Source organism: Onthophagus taurus, chromosome 3 (genome assembly GCF_036711975.1).
Source record: "Onthophagus taurus isolate NC chromosome 3, IU_Otau_3.0, whole genome shotgun sequence".
Lineage (NCBI taxonomy): Eukaryota > Metazoa > Arthropoda > Insecta > Coleoptera > Scarabaeidae > Onthophagus > Onthophagus taurus.
The window spans coordinates 34,548-60,749 of record NC_091968.1 but is presented as its reverse complement, the minus strand read 5'-3'; the positions used below and the strand labels follow the sequence as shown (position 1 = coordinate 60,749).

Genomic DNA, 26,202 nt, shown 5'->3' with positions numbered 1-26,202 from the left:
ATGAGTAACTATGGTCAAGAATTTCCTAAGTGTCAAAAACTGATTTAGTAATTCAGGTTACTACGTACCTCATACCGTCGTTGACTTTTTTAATACAACATATCCTGACCGCCGACTCATCTCTCGAAGTCTGGCCTACCAAACGTTTCAGGAGAGGTTCAACAAAACGTGGTTTTGGCTAGGCAAGAAAACCCTCATGTTACTGTGAGGAGTATGGGATCTAATTTGGACATTAGTAAATCAACGGTTTGCAAAATTTCAAAACCCGCAAAATAGCATTCCTATAAAGTAAACCCCATTCACGAGTAATGAATCGTAGTTTTTGCAACAACAATTTTGCAACGATCATGAAGACTTTGTCAAAAACATATGTTTTTCCGACGAAGGAACATTTATTTTGAGTGGACAAGGAAATAGACAAAATTGTCAGTATTTTGCTACCTAAAATCGAAGACAGTCGCACACCCAATATCCGCAAAAGATTTCAGGAAACCTTAACTGGAGAGAGATGTTTAAATTTTTTCAGAACAATGTCATTCCTTTCATCGCGATAATGTTGACCCATCTTGTCTGGAAATCTTGCAGTTATTCCAACAAGTTGGCGTGCCACCACACTTCAAGAAGCTTTGTTAAATCAGTTTTTGACACTTAGAGAATTGTTTAAAATAATTGGTTATCATAGTAAGTATTCGAAGTAGTTAAACTTTAAAGTAATTTTTCTCGAAAATTTTCTTATGTAAACAATATTAATATTGAGTGTACAAAATTCAGAAAAAATCCTCTTTCATATTCCGTAATAAAAGTGAGGGATTGCCATTTGAAAAAAATATCGGCGATGACATAACTCGTTTAAAAATGGTGGAAAAAATTTAAACCTTTAGACCCGTTTCAGGGATTTTTCCATAAACCGTTTATAATGATTTTATCGCCTATATCCGCTACTTTACGGATACACTGTATATAATTTAACTTGTTCGTTAGTTACATTCTTGAAGTCCTCAGTTGTGGTCACTTAATCATTCATCGCCCTTATTCGTTTCATTTCATATCGCTTAAATACTCTCCAAATACGTTGGATAATCAAAGGATAACATAACGTAAAACATATTCAAGATAAGCTAAGTGAACAACTCTTAAACACGACGCTTTGGCTATTGTTGTGTCGAGGCCGTAAAATATTCCCTCGCTTGAGAAAATAATGAAGACTAGCAAACCTAAAACGATATTAAGCCACGCGTCAAACGCTTTGGGTAACCGCTTTTGATATCGATAGTGTATGTAATACTTAATATCATCCCATTATAATTAGTGTAGCATGTTTTGAATATATTGACTCGGCCTCGGCTATTGTTATTGTACATCAAACTCGTGTAATTTTATATTGAATGAGTGATAATGAAACCATCAAGTGTACAAGACCAGGGCCTCGGCTACGTTGCACATCGAGGCTATCCAACTCTATCAACGTACCTCAACATGACTAGGAGGTTGCTTGAGTTTTTTGTTTCTAGGTGACACTTCAACGCAATTTGAATGATGAATATTGATCGTTTACTATAGCTATAGACTTCTGATATTCAGTTTCTGTTGACCCAAATGAATACAAGCGATGGATTTGAACAAATAAACGGTCCTAGATCAAAATTCTAAGAACGATTTTAATAAAAATAGTCAAAGTAGTATGAGATATTAATAAAATTCACAGTGCAATCGTGCATTCTGAGAAAACTTCTCGAGCAAAACTTACAAAGTGTGTCACCAAGGTGTAACTTACATAATTTTTGTCATTTTTTAAAATTAAATATATAAGATTACACTTTTACTTGGCACGTGACAATTTATTATCTTTTATTTTATCATTCTCACCGAGTGAAGCAACAATTTCCCAACAATATCCCAGAAACTTTTTCACCTCAATTCGAAATAATCTTTTTGGGAGGGGACTAATTATTTGGAACAAAATAATATTTTTTTTGTTGATAAATGTTACGCCGATAACAAAGTCATATTATACATATTTTTATTATGAATTAAGTTTGTTTTATGATTGCTATATATAGTGTAATTGTAGTAGAAAATAAGAAAATAAAAGCGAATGCATCAAAAACATCTTTCTTTTATCAAGGTTGAATGGTAAATATAGTTTAGCAACTTAATTAATTTATTTGAGTAACGATTTTCAAAAAAAAATTAACAAGTTAATCTAAATAAATAAACTCCATTAAGAAATAATAACAGCAACGAAAACAAGACAAAACCCCGTTTAAAAAGTATTTGTTTTAAATAATCCCAGTTTTCTCATCGTTGCCAAATTGAAAACGTTATAATGTCGGCACGTGCGTGATTTCGCTATGAGTATAGGAAAACCTGACTCGCGTTTTGGCTTCAAGTTATTTTCATTTCGAAAAATAGAAGTCGTCTGTAAACACACTTGGGAGAGATAACGGCGCGGCGTCTATTTTCACAACAGGTTGTCGCATTTAGCTTTCAAGAGCGTGTATTTCGTTATTATCATGCCGAAGTGAGAGATAACTTATAATAAAAGTAGTTTGTATTTATAGACAGGTGGGGATATAAATAAAATTTAATCATTAACGATGTAATTTTAAAGTATTATCGAAAAGTTGTGCAAACAGTTTACCATTTAATAAATGTTTATGTTTGAATAATAAGTATTTGAAAAGTCCTGAATAGAAACTATGTTGGAAATATTCTAATAATTATTTCATTGAAATAATTGATAACAAACTCAAACATGTTTAAAATATGTTCTAAATACCGAAAGATCTATTTTTTTATAAAATAATCAGGGATAAATTAATCGCATATACATGATTAAAAAACGAATTAATCACAAAAGTCAATGCCGTTGACACGCCTAATCATATTTTAGCAACATAAAGATTTGTCTTTACATAATTATTTATTTTTTTTCATTATCAAAGATTGCACTCGTTATTGAGACATTCGTTAAAACCGTGTTATTCCTGACCTAGCTATCTAACTCCCGCAAAAAAAAAATATTTTTAGACAATTATCTCCGCCGTTCTTGATAATTTGCTCCAATCCACTTCATAAAAATGGTCTTAGTACAAATAAAAAATGTTTAAATATTCTAACGGTGACACAGTTAGTGACACAGTTGTATAATTGCTAGATTGTGCTAGATTCGCCTTAGTGTACAGTGCGAATATAATTTTATCAATTGTCTCGTTTGTGTGTGCATTCGTATTTATTAATCTCAACCACGACGATAAGGGCGAAAGTGTGTCAAGCGTCGCTAAAACCTTGAACCATATATGCATAACGCGCCTTGTTATCATATCAAGTTATCGATATCATGCTTCTTTTTTGCTATTAGCCACGAATTATTCCCGGAATCATTACATATTTGTGTAGTATTGTGTTTATAACGAGAAAAAGAGACTTTTTCTAAATAGTAAAATTTAAAAAAAAATAACACCAAAAGAGTTTTTAGGGAGAGACACTTGATACTCTCTAGGCAGGAGGTGAAATGTTTTAAGCTTACTTAGCACGTGTTCAGGATCGTTTAAAATAAATATAACGTCTAAAACACACATGCGCGTATACTATGAAGTTATTCTCCAAAAGTCGTAATACTGCCATGTGGTTGCTTTTAAATGTTTTTTCGTTTCTTAAACGAAGGAAGAGATGATAGGAACGGGTTCTATATTAATGTATGTGTACCAAAATTATTTATAAGATGGCAATTTAATTAAAAGTTGTATTATGTAATAATTTTTTAAACATATCGATGAATCTCAACCTTTAATTAAAAAATCATAACACATCGAAATTCCATTAAATCACTATGAAATTCTCAGCTCAAATTATAATGTAATTATAATTATATGATTTTCAAAATATCATTTGGTTTTTGAGGTTGGTTTAAGGCGTTTTTCTTCATTTTCTACGGTAAACAATTATTCGACAGAAGCAATGTAACGAGTAAAATGTTACAACTCTGTCCATAGAAGTTTGGAAAGCACGGAAATCAAAAATACCACTTAAACTTTATATAATAAATAGTGTACTCAAACACCCGTTCATTACTGCTTAAAGTCTAATAACATTGCTTAATTGGTCGTAATACGTCGAAATAACTATCTTTGCCACTTGTTGTGTTTTTTTTGTGATATTTTTGTTTACAATTTTAGCAATAAGATGCACGTAGCGAAATGTTTCTTCGTTCCACTTGCATACGCCACAATATACACACAATTACTTTCTAACGTTCTCCAGCGGAATTCGAACTCTTACCACTCTTTATCGTCCACATAGGAGAAAAGAAAGAGAGATGAAACGAGAGTTGGGTAGTCAGTCATTCTCAAAAGTGAAATGTCGAGTGTAAAAAGCGAACCAGGAAACGACTCGACGACTCTCGAAGACTGGCCTCGATGGTCGTGTTTACTCTAGCGACGAGAGAGTCTCTTGGAATAGTGAAATAGAAATGCGAAATGGAGTCAAGTTCACGTAGGTCTTTAGTTTATGGTGCGTCGTCGACTGGTGACGGCCAAGGCATCCGTTTCCATTTTCTTTCTTCCTCTTCTTGACGACATCGACGACGACGACAACGTGGTAAATAGAGCGTGGAGCCTTCTGCTTGCGATGAGTAAAGAAGTATTTATTCTGTCATTACGCATTCACTAGCTCTCACTTGAAATGCGTTTAGTTTCCTGTCTCGTATTGTTTATGCCTAAGTTGTTATTTTAGAATAGAGATTGAGTTAATATATAATATGTAACCGTAGATGCGCAAGATAAAATCGATTTAATAGTTATCCATATACGGTGTTCAGAGAAAACTTTCGATTGCTATAAGATAGCAAGAAAGCAACAGGAAATTGAAAAAATAATAATATCTAGAAAGTAAAGGAAATAATATTGCACTAAAATAAATACACTGCCAAACAATTACTAATTAGTGATTTAATTTAATAAAGCAACAAATGATAACCGTAAATCATTCCATTTCTAATTTGTCTGATTGATTGTCGTTTCTACAAGAATTCGTGTAGACACGCTTGAAATTGTTAATAAAAAAAGTCGTTTATTTTGTATGCTTTCTAAGCTAGCATGTGTGTGATTTTATAAAAATTTGTGCCGTGTAGATACATATCAAGGTAAAATGAAAAATATGATTTAACGATTTATTTTTATACTTGTATGTTAAAATAATGCTTGAGTTTAATTAATTTATTAAAAACAATTTTAATTCAAAGTAAGGTGTAACGTAGAAATCATATTCAACGAATTGGTGGAAAGTGTAAAGGAATATATTTACCTAGGACAAGCCAACAGAGCAAAGAAAACCACATAGCTGAGATAACGCGCAGAAAACTGACATGGGCAAACGAATACGGATGCCGTAGACGATAGTTAATAAGTGACAGGAGTGATGATGACGCGATCTCACGGATGGTGTTTGCAATATCAATTTAATTTGTCGTATTGAGGCCAGCACTTTGTTCTGAGATATTAAGGACGATATTGAGGGACAGTGTGTCGATATATAATTAGGGAGATGTTGAGCTTTAGACGGAAGAATTATCTTTCCTCTGTATACAGAGATTCTGAAAATGTACTATTAAGATCATATTATGTACGTGTGTTAACGTCATCCTCTCCAGGGCATTTGGTATTGATGAGGTGTGGGCCATTATACTTCAACTAAATCAAGTGTTAACGACGGGTGGTTTTAATGCACGTAAATAGATTTTGAATGGTTTACAATAGGTTGATGTCTGTATATGAGCCCTGCTAATAACATAGTCTTGCGGCAGCGAATTGAAAATACATATCTGAAAGTCAATCCGCTAAAGATTTTGTGCTTCATCTTAAAACACATTTGACTCAAAATCTGCATTATTGTTCACGAAACAAATAACTTAAATTTCTAAGATCTTCACAACAAATATTTCACAATTCCAACATTTGTCAGTAATTCCAATTTAGTTATCTGGCTCATAATCAAAATTGTGATGTAGATGACAAAACAGAACAAATAGAGAACGGCGTCTCGTTTATCGTGATCTACCTAGAAATGAAGTGTAATGCGGTAGTAGATATATGTAATTACACATAATAATCGTCGTTTTAAAGCAAATATTTTTTCACATCCCAGTATACGGTTTTTGATTAAACTTATTTACAGCATCAAATTTCTGCTTTAAAATGACGTGGACATGAACTGGGTGGCTACTTAAAAATATGCAAACTCGCGCAATCTTATCGCATTGCGGAAATATCAAAGGTCAGACCTGTTAATATCATTCATTGCGGATTATAACGATTTTTTAATAATACATCTTTTTTATTAAACCGTAACTTTTTAATTTTATAAATTTATTCTATTTAATTTTAAATCAATAACATGTAGTTCATTAACAACATAACATACAGTGATGAATAATACAAATAAATTAATAAACGTGGATAAATATTTTGATGCGAGTTTTGCAAGAGAAAAGTACCAAATGTTTTACGGGACACGTGGAGAGTTAATTAAATCAGATACATCCTTTTTTATAAACAACAATTATCATGTAATTTCTAATTACGAAAAGAAATTATATCATTGGTTATTAACTTTAGTGTTACTACAATAATTTTTGTACATCTACGATTTTGAGAGAAAAAATTGGATAATAACTTTGAGGGCCATAAAACGTTAATCAAGATAACGGAACACTTTTGGCGCGTGTATTAAAAAAAAGGATTTAAAAGGAAGGCATGTGCCCCTTATCGGTGATGCAACATAATGTGTTAACTTTATATCACCACACTTGCTCGCTTATATACGTAGAAAAAGCAGATTTTGAGAGTATGTTATCTGATGAAATTCGTATGTGTGCATCGTTTCATCAAAACAACATAACCAAATAGAAAAAATATTTAGCCAATCAAACTTTTATATACAAACCCGAATAATTTTATTTTTATCCTGATTTAGAATAATCATAACATTTCAAATTGGAAAAAGTACTCGTGTGATTTTTTTTCGAGTAGGAAAACAATATTTCCGAACTTAAACTCTCTTATCATAGTTTGGGATAGTTATGTATTTACATTTTACAAGCTTGTCAAGTGCAAGGTCAGCTGAGTAAGTGTTTTGAAAAGGATTTATGAGTGTGCAACTAACGCAACTTGGTTGCTTCAGAATCTAATCGAATATTTCGATGACGTTGATAGCACAAGCGAAAAAACTTTTTATATTTTTATTAATAACGTGCTAAGATGTCTCTTTGAATATCTCGAGACCGCCAGGGTGAGGCGAGGAAGTTCGAGGTGAGGCAAGCACTCGTAAACATAGTCGCTCTTCAATTTCGTCATGTCCTCTCGGTGAGAATAGAGCTTTATTCCTTCGATATTGCGAGAAGGCCATTTTAGTTTTGTAAAGATACAAATAGCGTTAAAACAGAAATTAAAAAGATTTGATTGGTGGTTGTCAAAATGGTTCAAATTGATTAAAAATATTATGAGATTACTTGATAAACTCGAATGAAGTTAGAAAAGTTATGCGTATGTATTCCAGAAGTTTTAGTTTAATTTCAATTAAAAACAACATAATTACAATGTTTTTCTTCAAACGTCATTAAATGACAACTTTGTTGGCGTGTTTACTCTCGGTAGAAGTAAGTCATTTTTGCATAACGACGATTGCTAAGATCAACATAGCAAAAAAGTACTTCAGCGTTATGGCGCTAAAGTAAATTTCACTTTAGCGCCATAACGTTGAAGAACATTTCACTTTAGCGCCGTATTATTTGCAACGTTTGAACAAAAAATACTATGTTTTATTCGGAAGAGAAGCAGTTTCGGTTGTGGCTGGTCCGTCATTCAAACTGTCGAACACGCCACAATTTTAACGGCTCATCTGTCATTAGCGATGAACGCAGTGAGCACTGGTGAGCACGCCGTAATCAGCCGTAATAAACACTGCTTCTCTTCCATATAAAATAATATACTATTTTTGAGTATCAAAAGATACATGGAAATTAAAAAAATTGACTGATGTTTTGAAATTAAAAAAATTAATAAGAATGTTTTCTTGAAGCTTCAACCACATGGGAAAAACTGATTGGTGTGCATCAAAATGGTTCTAATCATTTGTTCACAGACAAATTCTATGGCCTTTTTCTCGTTGCCTTTAAAGTTGTAAGTTTGTCTATTAAAGTTACTAGACTATTTTTCTTCCAATAGATGGTGCTTTACAAATTTTGTCAGCTATGCGAGAAAGTTGAGTGTAAGCCACCATCATAGCAACAAATTATATCATCGAACCAGCACAGGTGCAAAAATCAGATCACAAGTTAACAATTTAACAACCGGTTCAAATCTTCGTGTCTCTTTTGTAATAAGGTTAACTTCCTTTGCGAAAGAGCGTCTCGTCTCGTTTCGTCCTGTCCTGGTAAGAAGTAAGAGGTTGCCGATAAAAGTAAAAGTGAACGTTATTTAACAACACAGAAACTGGAGAAGACGAGACGACGGTTCACTTCGTTCGAATTGAGAGTCAAGAAGGAGGCAAGTACGGAGGAGACGAGGTCCTGTCGAGACATCTATGTGGGTTTTTAGGTTAAAAGCCGTTGCACAAGCAGCGTGTAGTCATCGAGGCGCGCGATCTACGTACACGTACAGGTCGCTAGTACGAGTGGAGCGGCGGAGGAGTGTGAATGTACCGAGGCGCGCAAAGAAATAAGATCGAAGGAATGATATAATATCTACGAAGTTAGCATTTAAAATATTGCTGTCAATTAAAACTGTCAACTTTTGTATTTTAATTATAGATTATTTTTGGATATTTCTCACAGAATTTTTGATAATCTTTTTCGCAGTCCATAACACATCTTCAATGTGCGCCAATGTACCTACAATACGTGCTGTAGTTATAGAAAGAGAGAGGGAGGCCCACTACCAACAAAACCGGGGGCCCCGGCTGGATCTCGGTATGCGAGCCGCAACCTTGAACGAGTTCGCTGCACTTGCACTTCCCGCAGCCAACAGCAGCCGCCGCCTCCGCCCCGAACCGCGACGGCGGCTCCGCTCCTCTCTGGGAACAGGAATATATTTGTGCGAAACGATCGGCGGCCGTCGCCTTCGTCTCTCCTCCTCCACCGCCGCCGCCGTTTGGTTGGCCCCTTTAGAGGTTCGCCGATCTCATCGTCGTCGTCGTCGTCGGGTTCCTGGCGGTTTTCCTTTTCCCCCCTAGGACCTCCGCACAACTCTAAGGAGGTAGCACTGAGGCAGGATGCGTTCGCGCGTCGCGAAAAATAGCTCTCTTAAGTCGTTGCGCTAAGAGAAGAGCTAAGAGGAGCGGATCTGACGTTCACAAGCGCAATTCTTTAGTTATTTTTTTTTAGTTCTTCGTTTTTAGAATAGGTCTTGAGGAGACAGGACCGGATTCAAAGCGCGTTGTTATGTTATAGTAATAGATTACCTCAACAGTATACAAATAATACTATTTATTATTCCTGCAGAATGTATCTATTTATAGATGGTGATTCAGAAATAATCCTTCCTTTCTGTTATATCACAACATCTGAAACTTATCTGTACAAAGATGAACATGTATTAAGATACAATACTTTCAGTTCCATTGATGGTGGCGCAGATATTATATAAATAAATTTTGAAGTCATTCAAAAAAAATTCTCATTAATACGGACCTTGTGCAATCTATCCGCAGATTCTTCACTCTTCCTCCTTTTTTCCATCCTTGTTATATTACGTTATATTTTCGTAATCTATTTTTATGGGGTCGCGTTTTGGCAATGCTATACTTTATTTTTATGCTTTTAAAAAAAGATGTTGTTGGAAAGGGTTTCATTAATTCGTGCAATTCTTGACTTTATGTATTTTAGAAATCGTGTGCACACTACATTCCTCGGCAGCACCTTCTTCATCGAGCTACCATCAACCGGGCAACCAGTAAGGAAGAAAATAAAGCATGGCGAGAGCGGTTTTATGCCCTGCGAGCGCGAAACTAAGAAGAAGGAGCAGCAGCAGCAAAGCAATAGGAATATAAAGAAAAGAAATAAAACGAAAACGAAACGAACGGACGTGTTTGTTCAAGAAGAAGAAGAAGCGGCGTCGTCGCTCGACCAAGTAAGGAGAGCTTCCGCTATAATGATAATGTGTGTCGGGACATCAAGGTCAAACCTTGCGGGGCTCTGAACGGCTTGTTGACCCCTTCTTCTTTTCCCTCTTCTTCTTCTTCTCCTTCAACTTCTAGCATTAGTTCGAAAACCATCGAGAGTTAGCAGCAACCTTCTAGAAAATGTTTTTGCAAATACCAAGTTTTATGTAACAGAGATAATTTTTTTAGATATAAACAATGAAGAAATCTCAATTTGAAGTTTCTACAAGTATAATAGTACATTTTAAGGATTTTGTTATTTGAAAACTAAACTCCATTAATCTCGAACATTAAATAAAATTGTTTTTTGGTGTATATTTTTTGGGGAGATAAGGAAGTACACGAGGAGGTGTAATAACACGAAAACAACTCATTTCGAATTAAACACAATGCACTATGCAATAATTTCACAATCATTTCGGCAATTTTTTGCCACTAATCTTATGATCTAATCGTTGCTTGTCTTTTTGGAGATAATAAAATTTGGGAAATCAACTATAGTTCCTTAAAACACGTGCAATGAAAAACATTTGTAATTTAAAAACACATTAACAAACCTTCGATACACGTATGTAACATAAAGAGCACGTGTTTGAAAAGTTTCTCCTGTTCACTGAAGCATATCTAAATACTTGCTTCAAGAGTTAGTTCAAGATCAAATGAGTAAATGAGTAAAATGTAACGATCATGTGAAGGTGTTATTAACCAAGATCTTGAGGTTCAGGGTGGGTCGATAAACGAGGAAGTCGTGTGTCCGTTTATTGCTCAAGATATTGACTTTGCTTTTGCTTCTTTTTTGCTTTGCTCACTTGAGCGAGGAATGTTTTCTCAAATGGCAAAGTAAAAGAAACTGGGCACGATTTGAACTTTTCAAAGGGACTTTTTTTCTAAAAAGAATTTGTACTAAATTCTAAAAATGCTTTGTACTAAATGTTTTAAAGAAATTTTGTTTTAATTAATTTGGTTTAAAATCATTAAATTTATTCGCCATATATTTATGCATCTCTTTAAATAAGTTAAATTATTGATTAAAGATTCAACAACACAATCTAGATTGATTAAGGTCAGTTATACAAAATTATAATTGAAGCGCAATTGCGACCCCAAATCAGTGAAATAACTTGTTTTGAATGGAGGAAAGTTCAGATTTAGTTTCTATGAGGGTTGGAAATTGTCCAACCCTGACCCTGGCCAATGAAACGTTCCGTGGATTTCACACCGCTGACGTCAAAACGAACCGGCGTTGTCGTCATAGAGACCGTCGCGACGCTGAACGTCAGCACAGCAAAAGAGCCTATTTGTACCAATTTTGTATTCATACAGACATGAGAACAGAAAGAAACTCTGAAAACGTTGGGATGGAAGAATTGATTGGTTTGAAAATCTGAAAGTATCGATTTATCTATTTTAAAAAATTGAAATTTATTATTCGTTATTTAAATTCATCACTTGCGATTATATTGCATTAATTTATATGCAATATACTATAGTATGCGAGAGGTTCGCATGTTTAACTGCCCCATTTTCGTCACACACTCACCGATTACATTACCTGGCTGTCTATTTTGTAACCAGAACGTGGCTGGTGCATTGTCTTTATGTGTATAGAAAAACAGATGATGATGCCATGACTGAAAATACGCAATTCAATCTCGTAATATGCCTTCCTGTACTATGTGAAAATTTTTATAATGAATCAGATCACTAATGGAAATTATCGAAAAAGAAATATTATTCTCAACAAAGATTTTACTGAATTCTCATTAACAAATAGATATTTCAAAGATCTGTAGTTCAGAAACTAATGTACTACTACAAGCAATGCGATATTCCGGCTTTGTTGATATGTTAAGTTCATCCAGCGTGAGTCTTAAAAAACTTTCTAGTATCTCACAATATCGATTTGTGTTGAGTTTAGTTTAGAATGGTTAGATTTATATGGAACTAATATCCGTGGAATTAGCTCCTGGTAAATCTTGTGACATAGTCCTATAAAAATTTAATGCGATTATAACCCTCAGGTTCACCGACGAGTATATCAACACTTGTAGCAACGTATCGACATTCTTAACTACCCATGCCTATGATAGATTCCACTAAAACTAGTTCAGGTTGTCACAACATCGCGATGCATCGAAGCACACTCTGAAAACATGGAGTTTATCTAAAAGACTGAGATCTCAGCTATGCTTTGGTGAACAATTTTTCCTCATGAATCGTAGCTTAATCACAACGTCATGTAACCATTTCAAACGTAGAGATTGATTAACTCTCTTTCTTCTACATGTTTAAGAGTCATGAATGCTTGAAAAAGCACAGTCTGAAAATCCGAGGTTATCGAGATTGTTTTTCTTTCAGTGCTCGTCAATTAGGTACCTCGAAACTAGCCTTTACTCACCAACCAGTTACTTTTGAAAATGTGTTAACCCAACATGAAGATCAATCGCAACAATCGCTTGCAGATTTCACGGATGAATACTTATTAATTAGCCTTTAACGTATTTTTCTTTTTTGCAAATGAAGATTTAATAAAACAATTTAAACACTCTTCAACTCTGTTATATGCGACTATTACAGAATACATAAAAGGTTTATGTCACACGTTTCGAGTTGCATATTGCGCAATTTTCCATGTACGGTATATTAATACCGTAGCATTCGGTACGTTTTCGAGAACAAGATCATGAGGCGTGTTCTTACAGGTCGGTTTCGTTCTCGTTTGAAACGCAGTCGTTGTAAACAGGCAAACGTTCAACAGAACGAACGGTGTCAAGGCGAAAAACGACCGGTTGAAGCAGCGACGACTACGACAACGACGACTTGTCATCGTTTCACAGTGTTCGCTTTTTTTAAATAAGAAATGTGTTTCCCATAATTCTCAATCAATTATTTAGGTCGCTCTCGCATAAGAATATCTACCGCGAGAAAATACTCCAAAATAATTATGTATGATGCTAAAAACATTTTGCACGATGAGTTAAACGAGACTCAAAGTGATAATGCGTAAAAATCAAGTGTAGGCGAAATTCGGAACGGAAGGTTTAATAAATTGTCGAAGAATGAGAGCGAATATGAAATTGGCCCCAAAATGTGCCAAGTTGTCTTTATAATTGGGATTTAACACGTGATTACAATTTGTCTTATTTAATAGGCCTAATTAGGTCTATATAGATGATGATTGAATACGCAAAAAATATGTTGCATCACTAAAATTAATCTATATACAGGTGTCTCAGCGAGACCGTTCATTAGACATTTCTGGGGTTCTGGCCAAAATAAAAATTTGAGAATTCAGATTTAAGTATTATCAATTTCGTTCAACATGATGGGGTATGTTTTGGTGCCGAGAACGGCTGTCTAGAACGTTTGGTCACTTTACTATGGCACGTTAACTTCTCGAAATTTGAAAGTACCATAACTTCATTTTTTTAAATGGCACCGCCATATGTTATTACTTATTCGTCTTTGGTGTCTCATTTTACATCTTTTATATTATTATATAGTGCGTTCACGATGAAAGGAATATAGTATACAGTGTGTCGCCGGATTGTGTCCCCGTTAGGTATAATTGAGGATAAATCTTTGAATTCAAATTCCATCTTTTGCAATTAAAGTCTGGATGTCATAAAACGAAATATAACCAAGTTTTACGTCAAACGTCCTCAAAGTTAACGCAAGAAGTTTGTTAACCGTTGCAGGTAAAGTGGTCTTTCTGAGCAATGTACAACAAAAGTTGATTAAGATAAAATGTTTGTTATGTTAAATTATAGCGATATGCAGATTTTTACCAAATAACTTATTTAAATCTTTTCAAATTAAAATGATGGAATGTGGGCCGCAACTATCTTTGGAACTGTCTGTTGGAAATATAATTTATTTGCTTTTCTAAATCCACGCCGTGAAGATAATTAATTAATAAAAAATTTTCAAGAAAAACTCATTTTTTCTTTTATATGCTAAATTAATAAAATTCGGCATATCACTATAATTTAACATAACAAACATTTTATCTTAATCAACTTTTGTTGTACATTGCTCAGAAAAACCACTTTACCTGCAACGGCTAACAAACTTCTTGCGTTAACTTCGGTACTTTGAGGACATTTGACGTAAAACTTGGTTATATTTCGTTTTATGACATCCAGACTTTAATCGCAAAAGATGAAATTTGAATTCAAAAATTTATCGTCAATTATACCTTACGGAGACACAATTCGGGGACACACTGTATATCTCGGTAATGTTGACTTTATAAAAAAACATTTTATACAAAAGTTGTTGAATATTTGGTTTGCCATAATAAGACAGCATTATAATAAAGTCAATAAAGTTTAATTTAAGTAGCATCAACGAAATACCAAGAAAATGACAAAGTTTTTTAAAAAAGAATAAGAGTAAAAAAGTTTTAGAATTAAATTTCACATGAAATGAGGTAATAATGTATTAAATCGGCCAAAAGGTTAAAAAAATCTGTCAAAATTTAAGGGACCATCACCCTTAATCAACCCTTTGAAATGCTTCAATTGGTCTCAACTTGCTACTAATTTATACCCTCGGTACACTCATAACGTATACCAAATTAGGTTTTTCTAGCTTAATGTATTACATAAGATATTGAATGTTTTAAAAATTTAAGACCCAACTTTGAACGCCTATAACTCCGCAGGGGTACAACTTAGTATAGAGATAAGTTGCGTTAAATCATCTTAATTTATTGTCGTCTACATGTCCCTGCTCTGTGTCGGTTCTTATGTGAATCACCCGGTATACCATATTCCTTTCATCGTGAACGTGAAGTTTCACTGCATATGATATGTGTGCATTTGTGAAAAATGCATACATATCATATCGATATTTAACCTAGTGTGCCAATGAAAACAAGCCTTCTCAATGAGTTCTTGTCAAAGTCTCACTTGTTTACGTCACTTGATGTATGGGAGCTAATACTTATCTGTTAGGTCCCTTAATATTAGTACTAAAAAGAGATAAAATCGATAACAATAACGAAAATATTATTTACACAAATTAAGAAATTCTTAATTTATTTTTTATACATGAAAACCGCGACAAAGTTGGTAGTATGATTCCCGGATCTTCTTTGGCAGCTCGAATTGAGGCGTTGAGACTGGGCTCGAAATAAGCCAAGGTATTATCTACTACATTTTTTGGTCAGTTTAAAACGTGATTAATTCGTCCAAAATGCAAAAAAGTTGCTTCTATTCTTCTAAATTTACCTTTTGTCATCGGAGGTAAATGTGGATAGTTTTCATTAAACATTCTACTAAGAACTTTGTCGCACTTTCCGTGCATAAAAAATAAATTAAGGATTTCTTCATTTGTATAAACATTATTTACGTTACTAATATCCATTTTAACTGGGTTTAGACTCACAAACATCAAATAACGTAAATCAGACTTTGACGTTTGTTAATAAGTCATTAACATTTGTTTTCCATCGTAGTGTGCCATGGAAAACAAATGTTTATATTGATATGATATATGTGCATTTTTCAAAAAACCGTAATTATTTCCCAAACTATTAATGTTAGTTATAGGACATATCGGGTATAAAAGATGTAAAATGAGACGCCGAATACGATTAAATAATAAAATATCGGAGTGCCATTTAAAAAAATGAAGTTATGGTACTTCCAAATTTCGAGAAGTTAACGTGCCATAGTAAAGTGACCAAACGATCTAGGCAGCCGTTTTCGGCACCAAAACATACTTCATCATGTTGCTTAAGCATGTTCTGAATCCTAAATTGATATCCTAAAAATCGAGTGTTCTCTGATTTTTTGAACAGATGTCTGCTGGAGCAGATTTTTCTAGAAAACTTCGAATAACTCGAGAACAGAAGAATCAATTTGCAAAAAGTAAAGTTATTCATAAACCTTGAAAATAGACAAATCCAAATATGTCAAAATATATAGGGTGTTCCATTTAAAAAAATAAAGTATGGCTACTTCCGGTATAACCGGAAGTAGCTAGAATGCTAGAATAATAATCTGAAAATATTTTAGTCGACGAGAACGCAATTGATAATACTTAAATCTGAATTCTCAAATTTTTATTTTGGCCAGAACCCCAGAAACGTCTAATGAACGGTCTCGCTGAGACACCTGTGTAGGGTGTCTCACGTAACTGGTTCGTTAGAACTTTTTCAGGTATCACTATTTCGAACTTTCGATATAAAATATTATCAATATAGCCGCCACTTCCGGTCTACCGGAAGTAGATCATAACATCGTTATTTTAAATGGAATGCTATAGTTTTTATTACACCGTTTAATTATACATAAAAGAATAGGTTGACTTTGATAAAAGTTATTGGTACCTAGCGTTTAGCGTTTTCGTTTTCGAGTTATTTTGGTTTTAAGCTTTTGTTGGCAAATTTCACAATGCCCTTTAAAACCCCATATCTCAGCCAACGTTCATTCAAAAAAGCTCTAAATTGGTATGATTACTCTTGAGATGTTGTCAAATAGACCGTCATTTGATGTATCAGAGTATCTTATATAGGCTGGTCAAAAATTGAATTACCGTTTCTCCATATTCAATGCCGAGAAAATAGAAAATTTTAAATGGAACGCCCCATATTTTATTAGCTTATCCGAAAGGGAATTCATACTATAGGGGTTTCTCTCATATTGCAAAATTTATTATAACATGCAGGAAATGCCGGAAACCGTTTGTATTTTTATTAGAAGGCCAACACATTTTGACAGTTTTTCAAAAATAACATATAAAACCTATAGCATTTCATTTAAAATAACGAAGTTATGGTCTACTTCTGGTATATCGGAAGTGGCAGCCATCTTGAAAATATTTTTGATCGAAAGTTCCGAATAATGAAACCATGCTATCAAAATTTAAAAATTGTACGAATAGTGGAACTTAAAACAGTTCTATCGAACCAGTTACGTGAGACACCTATATCGCAAGTGTTATTATCATGTCTAAATCAATAAATACGTGTAATATTAAATTAAAACTTAGTAAATAAACGTTGTATTAAAAAAATCTATCATTCAATTCAAATTTCAAAACGAATGAAACGCATGGTGTGGCATTTAGAATTCCCAAAACTGGTATTATTACACATTATATTCACTGTCATAATAAATAATATAAACATAATACTAATTAACGCATGAAATAACACGAAAATAATCAATGGGTCATAACATAGGGAAGTAAGATTAGTTAAATGAACAAAATATAAACACGACTCGACGAATTTTATTTCCGTTGTTTACGCTATTTCCGACTAATTCGTTTATTACGTTTATCTAAATTGAGAAGTTGAGACGAACGCTATCTAAAAACTGGTAAACAAGAAGAAATGCGGATATAAACAATCTTGTTGACGATAAAGAACTTAATTTTAATTTAAAACAATTTTAATTAAGCTTAGAAAATGTTGTTGATTATTCCTCTGAAATTCAGTTAATTCAACAGTTACTACAGCAACCTTTACTTTCTCTCTTCTTGTCGTCTTGGAAATTCCACTTTGTATCATTACATTGTATCCGAAACAACAAAGAGTTCTCTCGGATAGGTCCTGGATGAGACGGTTCAGAGCTGGTTGGGGTGGACGTGCCTTTCCCTCGAGAAAGAGGAGCTCAATTTCGTGTCTGGGTTTTCGGAACAACAAATCCCGGGTTCGACAGACGACGCGGACCTTTCGGGTTAAATAAAAAAGACGCCACAGTCCGTGAGGAAGACAAGGATGAAAACGATGGAAAATCGCGAAGGGTGACAGTGAAAGGGAAAGCTAAACCGACCGACCGGCTTGGTGGAAAATCGATAGGGACGTCTGTCTGGCGCCCCTGAAACGCCCCGACTAAGGTCGTTTGAAGTTCAAGGAAACGCGGCGTCGCTTTTCGCTGGCGCGGTCGACGGCGTCGAAAGGAAAAGCGTATGGATTTTCCGTCTGCGGCGGGTGTCATGACCCCGACACGATCTTCGTCAGGATAATAAATGTTCGGTTAGGTGACCGTTTTGACCGTTTTTTTGGTAAATGTTTTGTCAACGACCAGACGGACGTTTTCGCGACGAATTACAAAAAGAACTAGAAATGTGTGGTGTTTGCGTTTTAGGGAATGAAAATGAAATGAGAAAGAGAAGTTTATGCATTGTTGATGTTGTTGTGTCGAGACAATAGTAATGGAACCGTTCCATTAAAGTAAATTAATTTTTGGAATTATGTTTGTTCTTTAAATAAATCCTCTAAATAATTAAATTAAACTATAATAAGACTTCTTCTGTTTCAATGCCGCAGTTATTTTTATATCAAGCTCGCGATATTTAGCTTCAAGCTCAGGTCGTTTGCGGCCGAGGTAGTAGCTGAATCACATTTTATGTCTACGGCCTTCGATTGTATTACCTCGGTCGCAAGTCACTGGTTTAGTATACGAGAATTATATTTATACCAAGGTTGAGATATTTACGTATGTTTAAGTATCTACCGCTTCGAGACCATATAATCTTTTAGACACACCAAAATTTGTAGTTATTCCATCACCATTGCTACACACGATGGTTTACTGGTATTCTACCAGTAACCAAATAGAACCAACAAAGATAGAATCGTTTCTGAAAGAACCTATGAAAAGTACCCAACCATACGTTGATTTAAATTTTAGGTATTCTGATGACGTCATATTAATTTTATCGAATGTGTTCAGAGGAAGAAACACCTACGATTGATTTAAAACGTTCAGCTAATTCTATTTAAGTAATTGTAGTTAGCTAGTATAAGTAGAATTTATTACATATAGTGAATGTATAGATTTATAAAGAGTTTCAGAAGAAAACAGATTACAAAGACCTACTACATCATCTAAAATTAAACCTTTTAAACATCTCACATAACAATCTGAACCATTCAGATTACATAGAACCCATCAAACAAATCTCTCGTTATCCTTCGAATAAGACTAAAGAGAACTGTTTACCTCTGACCTACACCAAGATTATTTTCAATCTCCGATTCTGGCTCAATCGATTCCAGCCCCCAACTCCCTCCTCTACCCAAGCTCACCTCCTTTTGATTACCTCATTCCAATAACCCCCCTCCTTCGAACAGCACCCACAAACAGCCCTGTTTACCGCTTTGAAGCGTCTCTAAGTTGGGATAGGACTCCCCCCTGTTTTCCAAGCTCTACGAACACGTCTCGTCTACGTCAGAACACCCGGTGCGTACTACATCCACCCCTCTAACCTTTGGTGGAAGTGTCGAAGTTACAGCTCCACCAGTACGTTTGGGGGTGGTGTCTGGGCACAATCAATCAAATCTGCGAGGTTGGGGAAAGGGGGTGGGGTGAAGGACAGGTGGTTCAGTGGACGTCCTTGATAAATAAGCGTCGTCTCCAAGCAACATCTACATCCACCACCACCTCGCCGGCGGGCGCGGCGCGGTTCGATATTGGAAGGTCACCCTGGTGCCCCGGGGCGGCAAATCGGGGTGGTGGTGGGAATTTTGGGGAAACTGACCTCAATCAACCTTCAATGCGAGCGTGTAGGTTGGTAACGAATTATGATGAGAAATTATGGTGTTTTCCGTAGGGTATTTTTTACAGAATTGTGAGGGTTTTAAACATGATGATTGTAATTGAGATACATTTCAAACAAATTTTAAATGAATTGACATATATGAAATTTTTACATATTAATCGGGTTCTTTTCTCCCAAAACACTTGGTTTTATATTTTAACACTTATCGAATGAAGTGGACACTTAAACGTGGGTGACCAACGTCACATTAACCTTATTTACCACAACAGTTTTGAAATAAACTCTCTCATCAACTAAATCTCTATTAATCCACCCAGAAAATTAGCATTAAAATTCACTGGCCAGAAATGTTATGAAAGTTTTAATTGCTACAAATACATTTAACATCATCTTATTAGAAGTATTTATATACTAACACATTTTAGTTCATTCTATTCGATTTTAATAGCTTTGTAAATTAAAGTTGGTAACGAGTGCTTTACTTTGCTTTGGTGGTGAAATAGTCGTAAAAAGTTAATTACATCTGGAAAAGTTCGTCGACTTTGTCCTTGAAGCCCTTAGTGTTGAGGGGCCTACTCTGGGGGTGGCGACGGTGCTGAGGATTGAGGCAGGTTCAGGACAAGGGCAAGGACGCCAGACTAAAAGGGTTCGCCGCCCTCTGCCTCTCCTCCACCTCCTTTTGTCCCCCCGTTTCTATGATGGTGGCTTTCGGTCGATTAATACTACTTTGGGGACGAATTTAGTGTTTTATTCGCTTCGACGTTCAAACTTAATGACATTTAAAGACAAAGAAAACACAGGTATGAAAAAAATTTAAAAACTCGTCGATATTTACGTACTTTTTAAAAAGAGACACTGATGGACTTAGTGACGGAGCAACAAATAAATTTTAATAAATGGTCGTGTGTAATTTGCAATTGAGTTCACGCGGTCAAGGATGAAATAACCGGCAACGGAAAACCGGGCGGAAGTTTGAGATTTATGTATGTTACGTTTCGATGTGAGTGTAAGCGGAGAGCGCAGAGTTTGTTTCGGGTTGTTGGTTTGGAGATTGCGAAAAAAGTCGCCGTTGTCGGATTTGATTTCGAAATTTTTTTTGTGGGTTTCATGTTTAAATGTATGATGACCTTTTCATTCTTCAATTTTTAAACGTTTATTAACTCAAAAGTATTCGTAAACTTTTTTTTGCAAATTCATTTAATTTAAGTAACACAATTTAACCTACTTTAACCCGTCTTATTCATCACCTTCTTCTAGAAAACAGGGATTTCCAAAGGAAATTGCAAATTACAAAGTAGTAAACGTTCACTGCAGTGACATAACCGTTTCTTTTCTCGGTGGTATTTGCCAGTTGAGAGATCGAAAATCGAATCCAAATGAAAACCCAAATGAAATCGAAAGGAGCGTTTTTTTTTTATTTCGCCTCGAGACAGGCTGACGACCTGTTCTCTCAGCTTTTTTAAGTAAGTAAACGTCGTCGTCCCGCAGTGTTCAGGTGCGTATATCCGGTAAAAGTGGAACACGCTAAGGTGCGATAAGGTAAACGGCACAGGGTCGACCAACAACCGACGAATGCAATGCATCAAATACGTATAAAACCATCTTTACTGTAAAGTTAAGGTATTTTTTAATGTGTGTATTCCATTTAAGAATTGTTGTAATCTTCTGGGTAAGCTAAATAAGGAATTGTTGGTACAATTATACTTTGATGTGATTTAACTTAACATATAAAAAAGTAATAGCAATCAATAAAAATAAGTCAATTTCAAAATTTTTAAATGTTATTGGAGACGTCTTTAAAAAAAGTGAAAGCGTTTACTTAATGGAATAATAAAAAATACGGTCGACACACAAGTGAGTGAGTTATGCAATAGGCTCGGCCTGTGTAACTGTGTCAAAACCGGTAAGCGTCAACCTTTACCATTCTTCGTAAGGTTCGTGCGTGCGTTGTACATTTTGCCGCAATAACCCGACATGGCTCTTGTTGATTCGTTCATTGGCTGATTGCTTTATAACTGAGATGATTTGTAACGCGTTCGAACGGTAAACGTAACATTATTTGCGATGTAGGTAAACAATTTAAAGTGTTTGTAGGAAAAATGATAGATTAAAAGGTTTCAATAAATTATAATAATTGGATTAGATGATTGGTTTGCTATCAATCATTTAATGGCGAAATTAAATACATTAAACCAGATATTATCTGAGGTTTTTTTGTCATTTTTCAAAATAAACAATTATTTCCAATCATTTTCAAAAAATCGTAAAATCGTTGAAATTATGAGCTTTCCGATGAAAGAAACGGATTTTCAAAATATCTTTTAGTTTTTGAGATATTAATTTTTAATCATAAAAGACAATTTCTCATTTTTCTGAATAAACAAATATTGAACATTAGACATCATAGAATATCTGAAATACAACATAAATGATTTTTAATATCAAATGAGAACACGAACGCAAAAAAACACAATTTTCAATCATAAGTTGGTTTTTTGTTTGGTGCCAAATCGTACGTCACATAAACTGAAGGGATTTTTTGACCCGAATATTAACATATATCGGTTCGGTTTTGTGCCAAGCCCACATTTTGTACTCATTTTGCGCACATTTTCCGAGCACTTTCATTAATTTTAAGCGCTTGTCGCCAGTCGGATATGTTTTTGAATCTGGCACAAACTGTAAATTAGACGGTTTTATTAGCCATTGCTAACTAGCTGGGTTCTTGTTGATAGTCAAATTTATTTATTATTTTGACCGAATTGATTTATGTTTAAACCACCTCTGTACAATATACAAGTGTATCTGAATGACTGCAACAAACTTCAAGGGGTGATTCTTTAGTGAATTTTAAGGGTAAGTAACTTTTTTTTTTAATTATAAGTTTAGATTTCGATTGTTTAGTTGATTATAAAAATTTTACATTCACTCTAAACAATTTCTTAAATTTTTTGTAGAAAATAGGAAACATTGCTTGACACGTGTTTTTTTTAGCGCATCGACTCGTCTAGAATTGTCTGTTCATGTTTATTTGGAACGAGGTTACGTGTTAAAGCCGGTTGTGAAATAAAACTTGTCAGGAAAACCGGCCAGAAAAAATTTCAATATAAAATCTTTCCTTAAAATTTAATTAAGATAGTTATTAGTATTCAAGTTTTAGGCAATTTAGGGTTCTAATTTACCAAGAAATTAAGTTAAATCAATTACTTACTTTGTCGATGGTCGTGGATGTAATAAATTGAATAATTTACCTGAAAAAAAAAAGGAACATGAAAGATGCTTCCTTAAGAAAACATAAAGAGCACGTTGTAAATTTTTTTCATTATATATAAAAACACGATGAAAAAAACACCCTTGTGTTATCTTAAAAATAAAAAAATTGATATTTATGTGTTCCTTTTGCGACCTCTTCGACTCATTTAGAACCTTTTTCACCCCGAAAATAAAAATTTCCTGTTTGTACATAAACATTAGTAGGAAACATAAAAACGCTTTTTACGCGACAAAAAATCGATCATCTTTAACTTCACACTTCTTCAGGAATTTTTACCGCCCAAAAAAAGAAGACACCCACTTAAAGAAGGGAATTCCCTACGGGGTTAAAATTTCTTTTTAAAAGATCTTTTTTAAAGCAAATAATTTTTTTTCCAAGTTTTCATTTCCCTTTCCAACTACTTCCTTATGTAGAAGTGAAACTGACGCAACTTAAAAACGAGTGAGTAACCATGACCTGGTTTAAACGGTGCCAAACGCGGACGTGTTTGCGCACGTCCGCTAACCCAACCACTTCCACTTCTCTCCACTTACCTCTACCTATTATATTTAATAGTAAGTTTCTCCTATACTCGTACTTAAACTTCTAACGATTACCGGACGATCGTTTTCGATTAGATTTACTTTCTAAAAAGAGAAGAGCTTTTCCGCTATTTGAAAAGGGGAAATCATTGAATCGGCGAAGAGAAATGAAAAACTTTAACCCAATAGGAGGAGAAGAAAAACTATAGAAGGAGAATGAAAAGCCGTAAAAGTAAGGCCACTTTCCTTTCGATTTCTTTTGTGAAACTTATACATTAACGGATGGATTTTGACGAGATAATCCAGTTGGAAAACTTGAATGAGAACTAAATTTTAGGTTTCTTTCAAGAAATTTTTAAAGAGAATTCTTAAACATACGAAATAAATTGTACCAATTCTTATACTTGTATTGAAAAAGGAGCATCTTCAGAAGTTTATTACGAGAGTCATTTTTTCTGTCAAGTTTGTGAGAATTAGGTGCAACATTGCAATACTTAACCACAGACTTCTCTTAATTCGAGTGATTTGTGAATCGAATGATTTCTCTTGTCTAATAAATTATTAAAGCAAAGTTTTTTTTAAACTTGATTTAGGTCATCACTAAAGTCTCTGGTGTCGTCCAAAGACAGTAAAGTAATACATGAAGCTCTGGATAATAAAGAGCTTTATAAATTGCTTTAGGAATTTCACGGCTTATATCTAAAAATGCCGACTAATTGGAATGAAATCGGTTACAGATTATGTTTTGGGGATTAAATATGAACAATTTTTATTAATATCATTTTCATCCACAGTCTCTAATTTTTGAGTTAAACTAGTGTGTTGTTAACCGTCAAATTTAAAATGTATAGAATTCGAAATACACTATGTATAATCATAAAGTAACCTTTAATTCCATCTGTCGTGTTTCTCATTTCCTTTTTCCTTTCATTTAAAAGGTTTTAAATATCAAAAGATATTGCGACAACATTTTAACGCAACTTACGACCACCGATGCTTCTTAAAAATCATCAATCAAAAGCTGACATGTTTTAATGACAATTTCGAAGGGTTAATTATCCACTTATAAATCATAAAATTTAATTACATTATATTTCTAACTATTTTTTCTCTTCCTGTCATTTTAAGCCTTTTACATCTGATATAATGAGGTATCTCCTAATAAAGACCACACGTGAGAGCAGAAATTATTTAAAAAAGAAACACCAATAAAATACTTAAACAAGTTAGAGAGAATTTAAAAAATAATTTTACGGCCTTCAATGTGTTAAGCTAAAACTAGTACGTGCTTCTAGATAGTAAAAGTAACCCGGATATCAAGTCTTAAGACCTTTATTGCTTGCAACATTTTTTTCAAATAAACGAAATTGTTATCTGAATGAAAATAAATTCCTAAAATTAACAGTGTCATAAAACAAATATCCCCTGCTACTATTTTAACCTTAAGGGATGTCTTAATACACCCCTTGAGAGGATGACACATGTTCCTAGTTAACCCCGTAAAGTTCCTAACATTCCGGCTGTTTAAACCTTAAAGACTATTTTTTTACAAGTTTTGTAAGTGTGAAGACGTTGAGCGATTTTTATATGCGACAAAAAGAGGGACGCGCACGAAAACGTCGTTTTCGAAAGTGATATATTTGCTCCACTTGAAGATGAAAACATAAACTTGGAAGTTACGATCGTACACGTTTTGAGTCGTAAAGTAATAATATTTTTAAAGATTTTTTAAACGAAAAAAAGTTTACTTTTTGATAATTTAGGAGATGTTTATGCCTTTTTGGTTTAAATTTACTTACACTTAAATAGGTGTAATTCTTTAAAAGATCTGTTTATAAATAGGTACTAATTTGGTTTAAATGTGTTACAATTACAATAGATTAGATGTTTTTATGGAAAACTTTCTTGTTACTTATAATCTAAGAAGGAAGAAAGGACAGAATCGTATTTTATGTCTAACAAATTTCTAATCCATGTAAAATCAACGGTATACTTTCAGTATAACTGCACGATATGTTTTGCTTTTGATTTATCCTGACGATTAATAAAGCTACAGTATGATATTTTTCTTTTTAATCGCTACTAATTAATACTCAATTTAAAATCATTTTTACATCATTTTAGAGAAGAAGGCTTGAGGTTTAATTTGATGTTATTATTTAATTTATTTTCAAAAATAACATACCCACGATTTTTTGAATTTTAATATTTGTGATTAAACCAATTCTAAATAAATCAGAACATGTTAAAAAGAATATTACAAATATTTTTATTTACAAATTAAACATATACAGTGAAATTCCCCTAACTCGAACTTCTATATCTCGAAGTCGAATAATTTTCGTAAGCTCAAGCGTTTGACTAGGCTTCAATGTGTTTAAATGTGTTTCTCTAACTCGAATATTCCATAACTCGAAGTTTTCTTCCGCTCCCTTAGTGATTCGAGTTAGGGGAATTTCACTGTACTTTAATAATTATAATTTACCTTTCTCAACTTTTGGAGTTAATAGCGTCATCTGCGTACCATTACTCGAAGTACTAACGTGTTGGTTGGGTTGCTGACTTCCACCGTTAAGATTGGATAATCCAAGCTTTTGCGCCAAAAGCGGATTCGCCGCAGCAATAGGATATTTCGATACATTTTTTGTGGTTAAACTCGCCAAATTCGCATTTTGATCAACTTGTACGTTATTATTTTCTTCTTGCTACAACAAGTAAATTAAGTTGTTTGCA

The 26,202-nt window shown here is 34.1% G+C and overlaps 1 protein-coding gene across 1 annotated transcript in view; it reads right to left on the bottom strand.

Annotated features, from left to right (window-relative positions):
- Nucleotides 1-26,202, bottom strand: part of LOC111429060 (Ecdysone-induced protein E74) — a 62,823-nt gene that overhangs the window by 21,458 nt on the left and 15,163 nt on the right. The window contains exon 5 of the mRNA XM_023064846.2: nt 25,955-26,174. Coding sequence (XP_022920614.1) covers nt 25,955-26,174 — 220 coding nt within the window. The remainder of the gene's footprint in view (nt 1-25,954; nt 26,175-26,202) is intronic.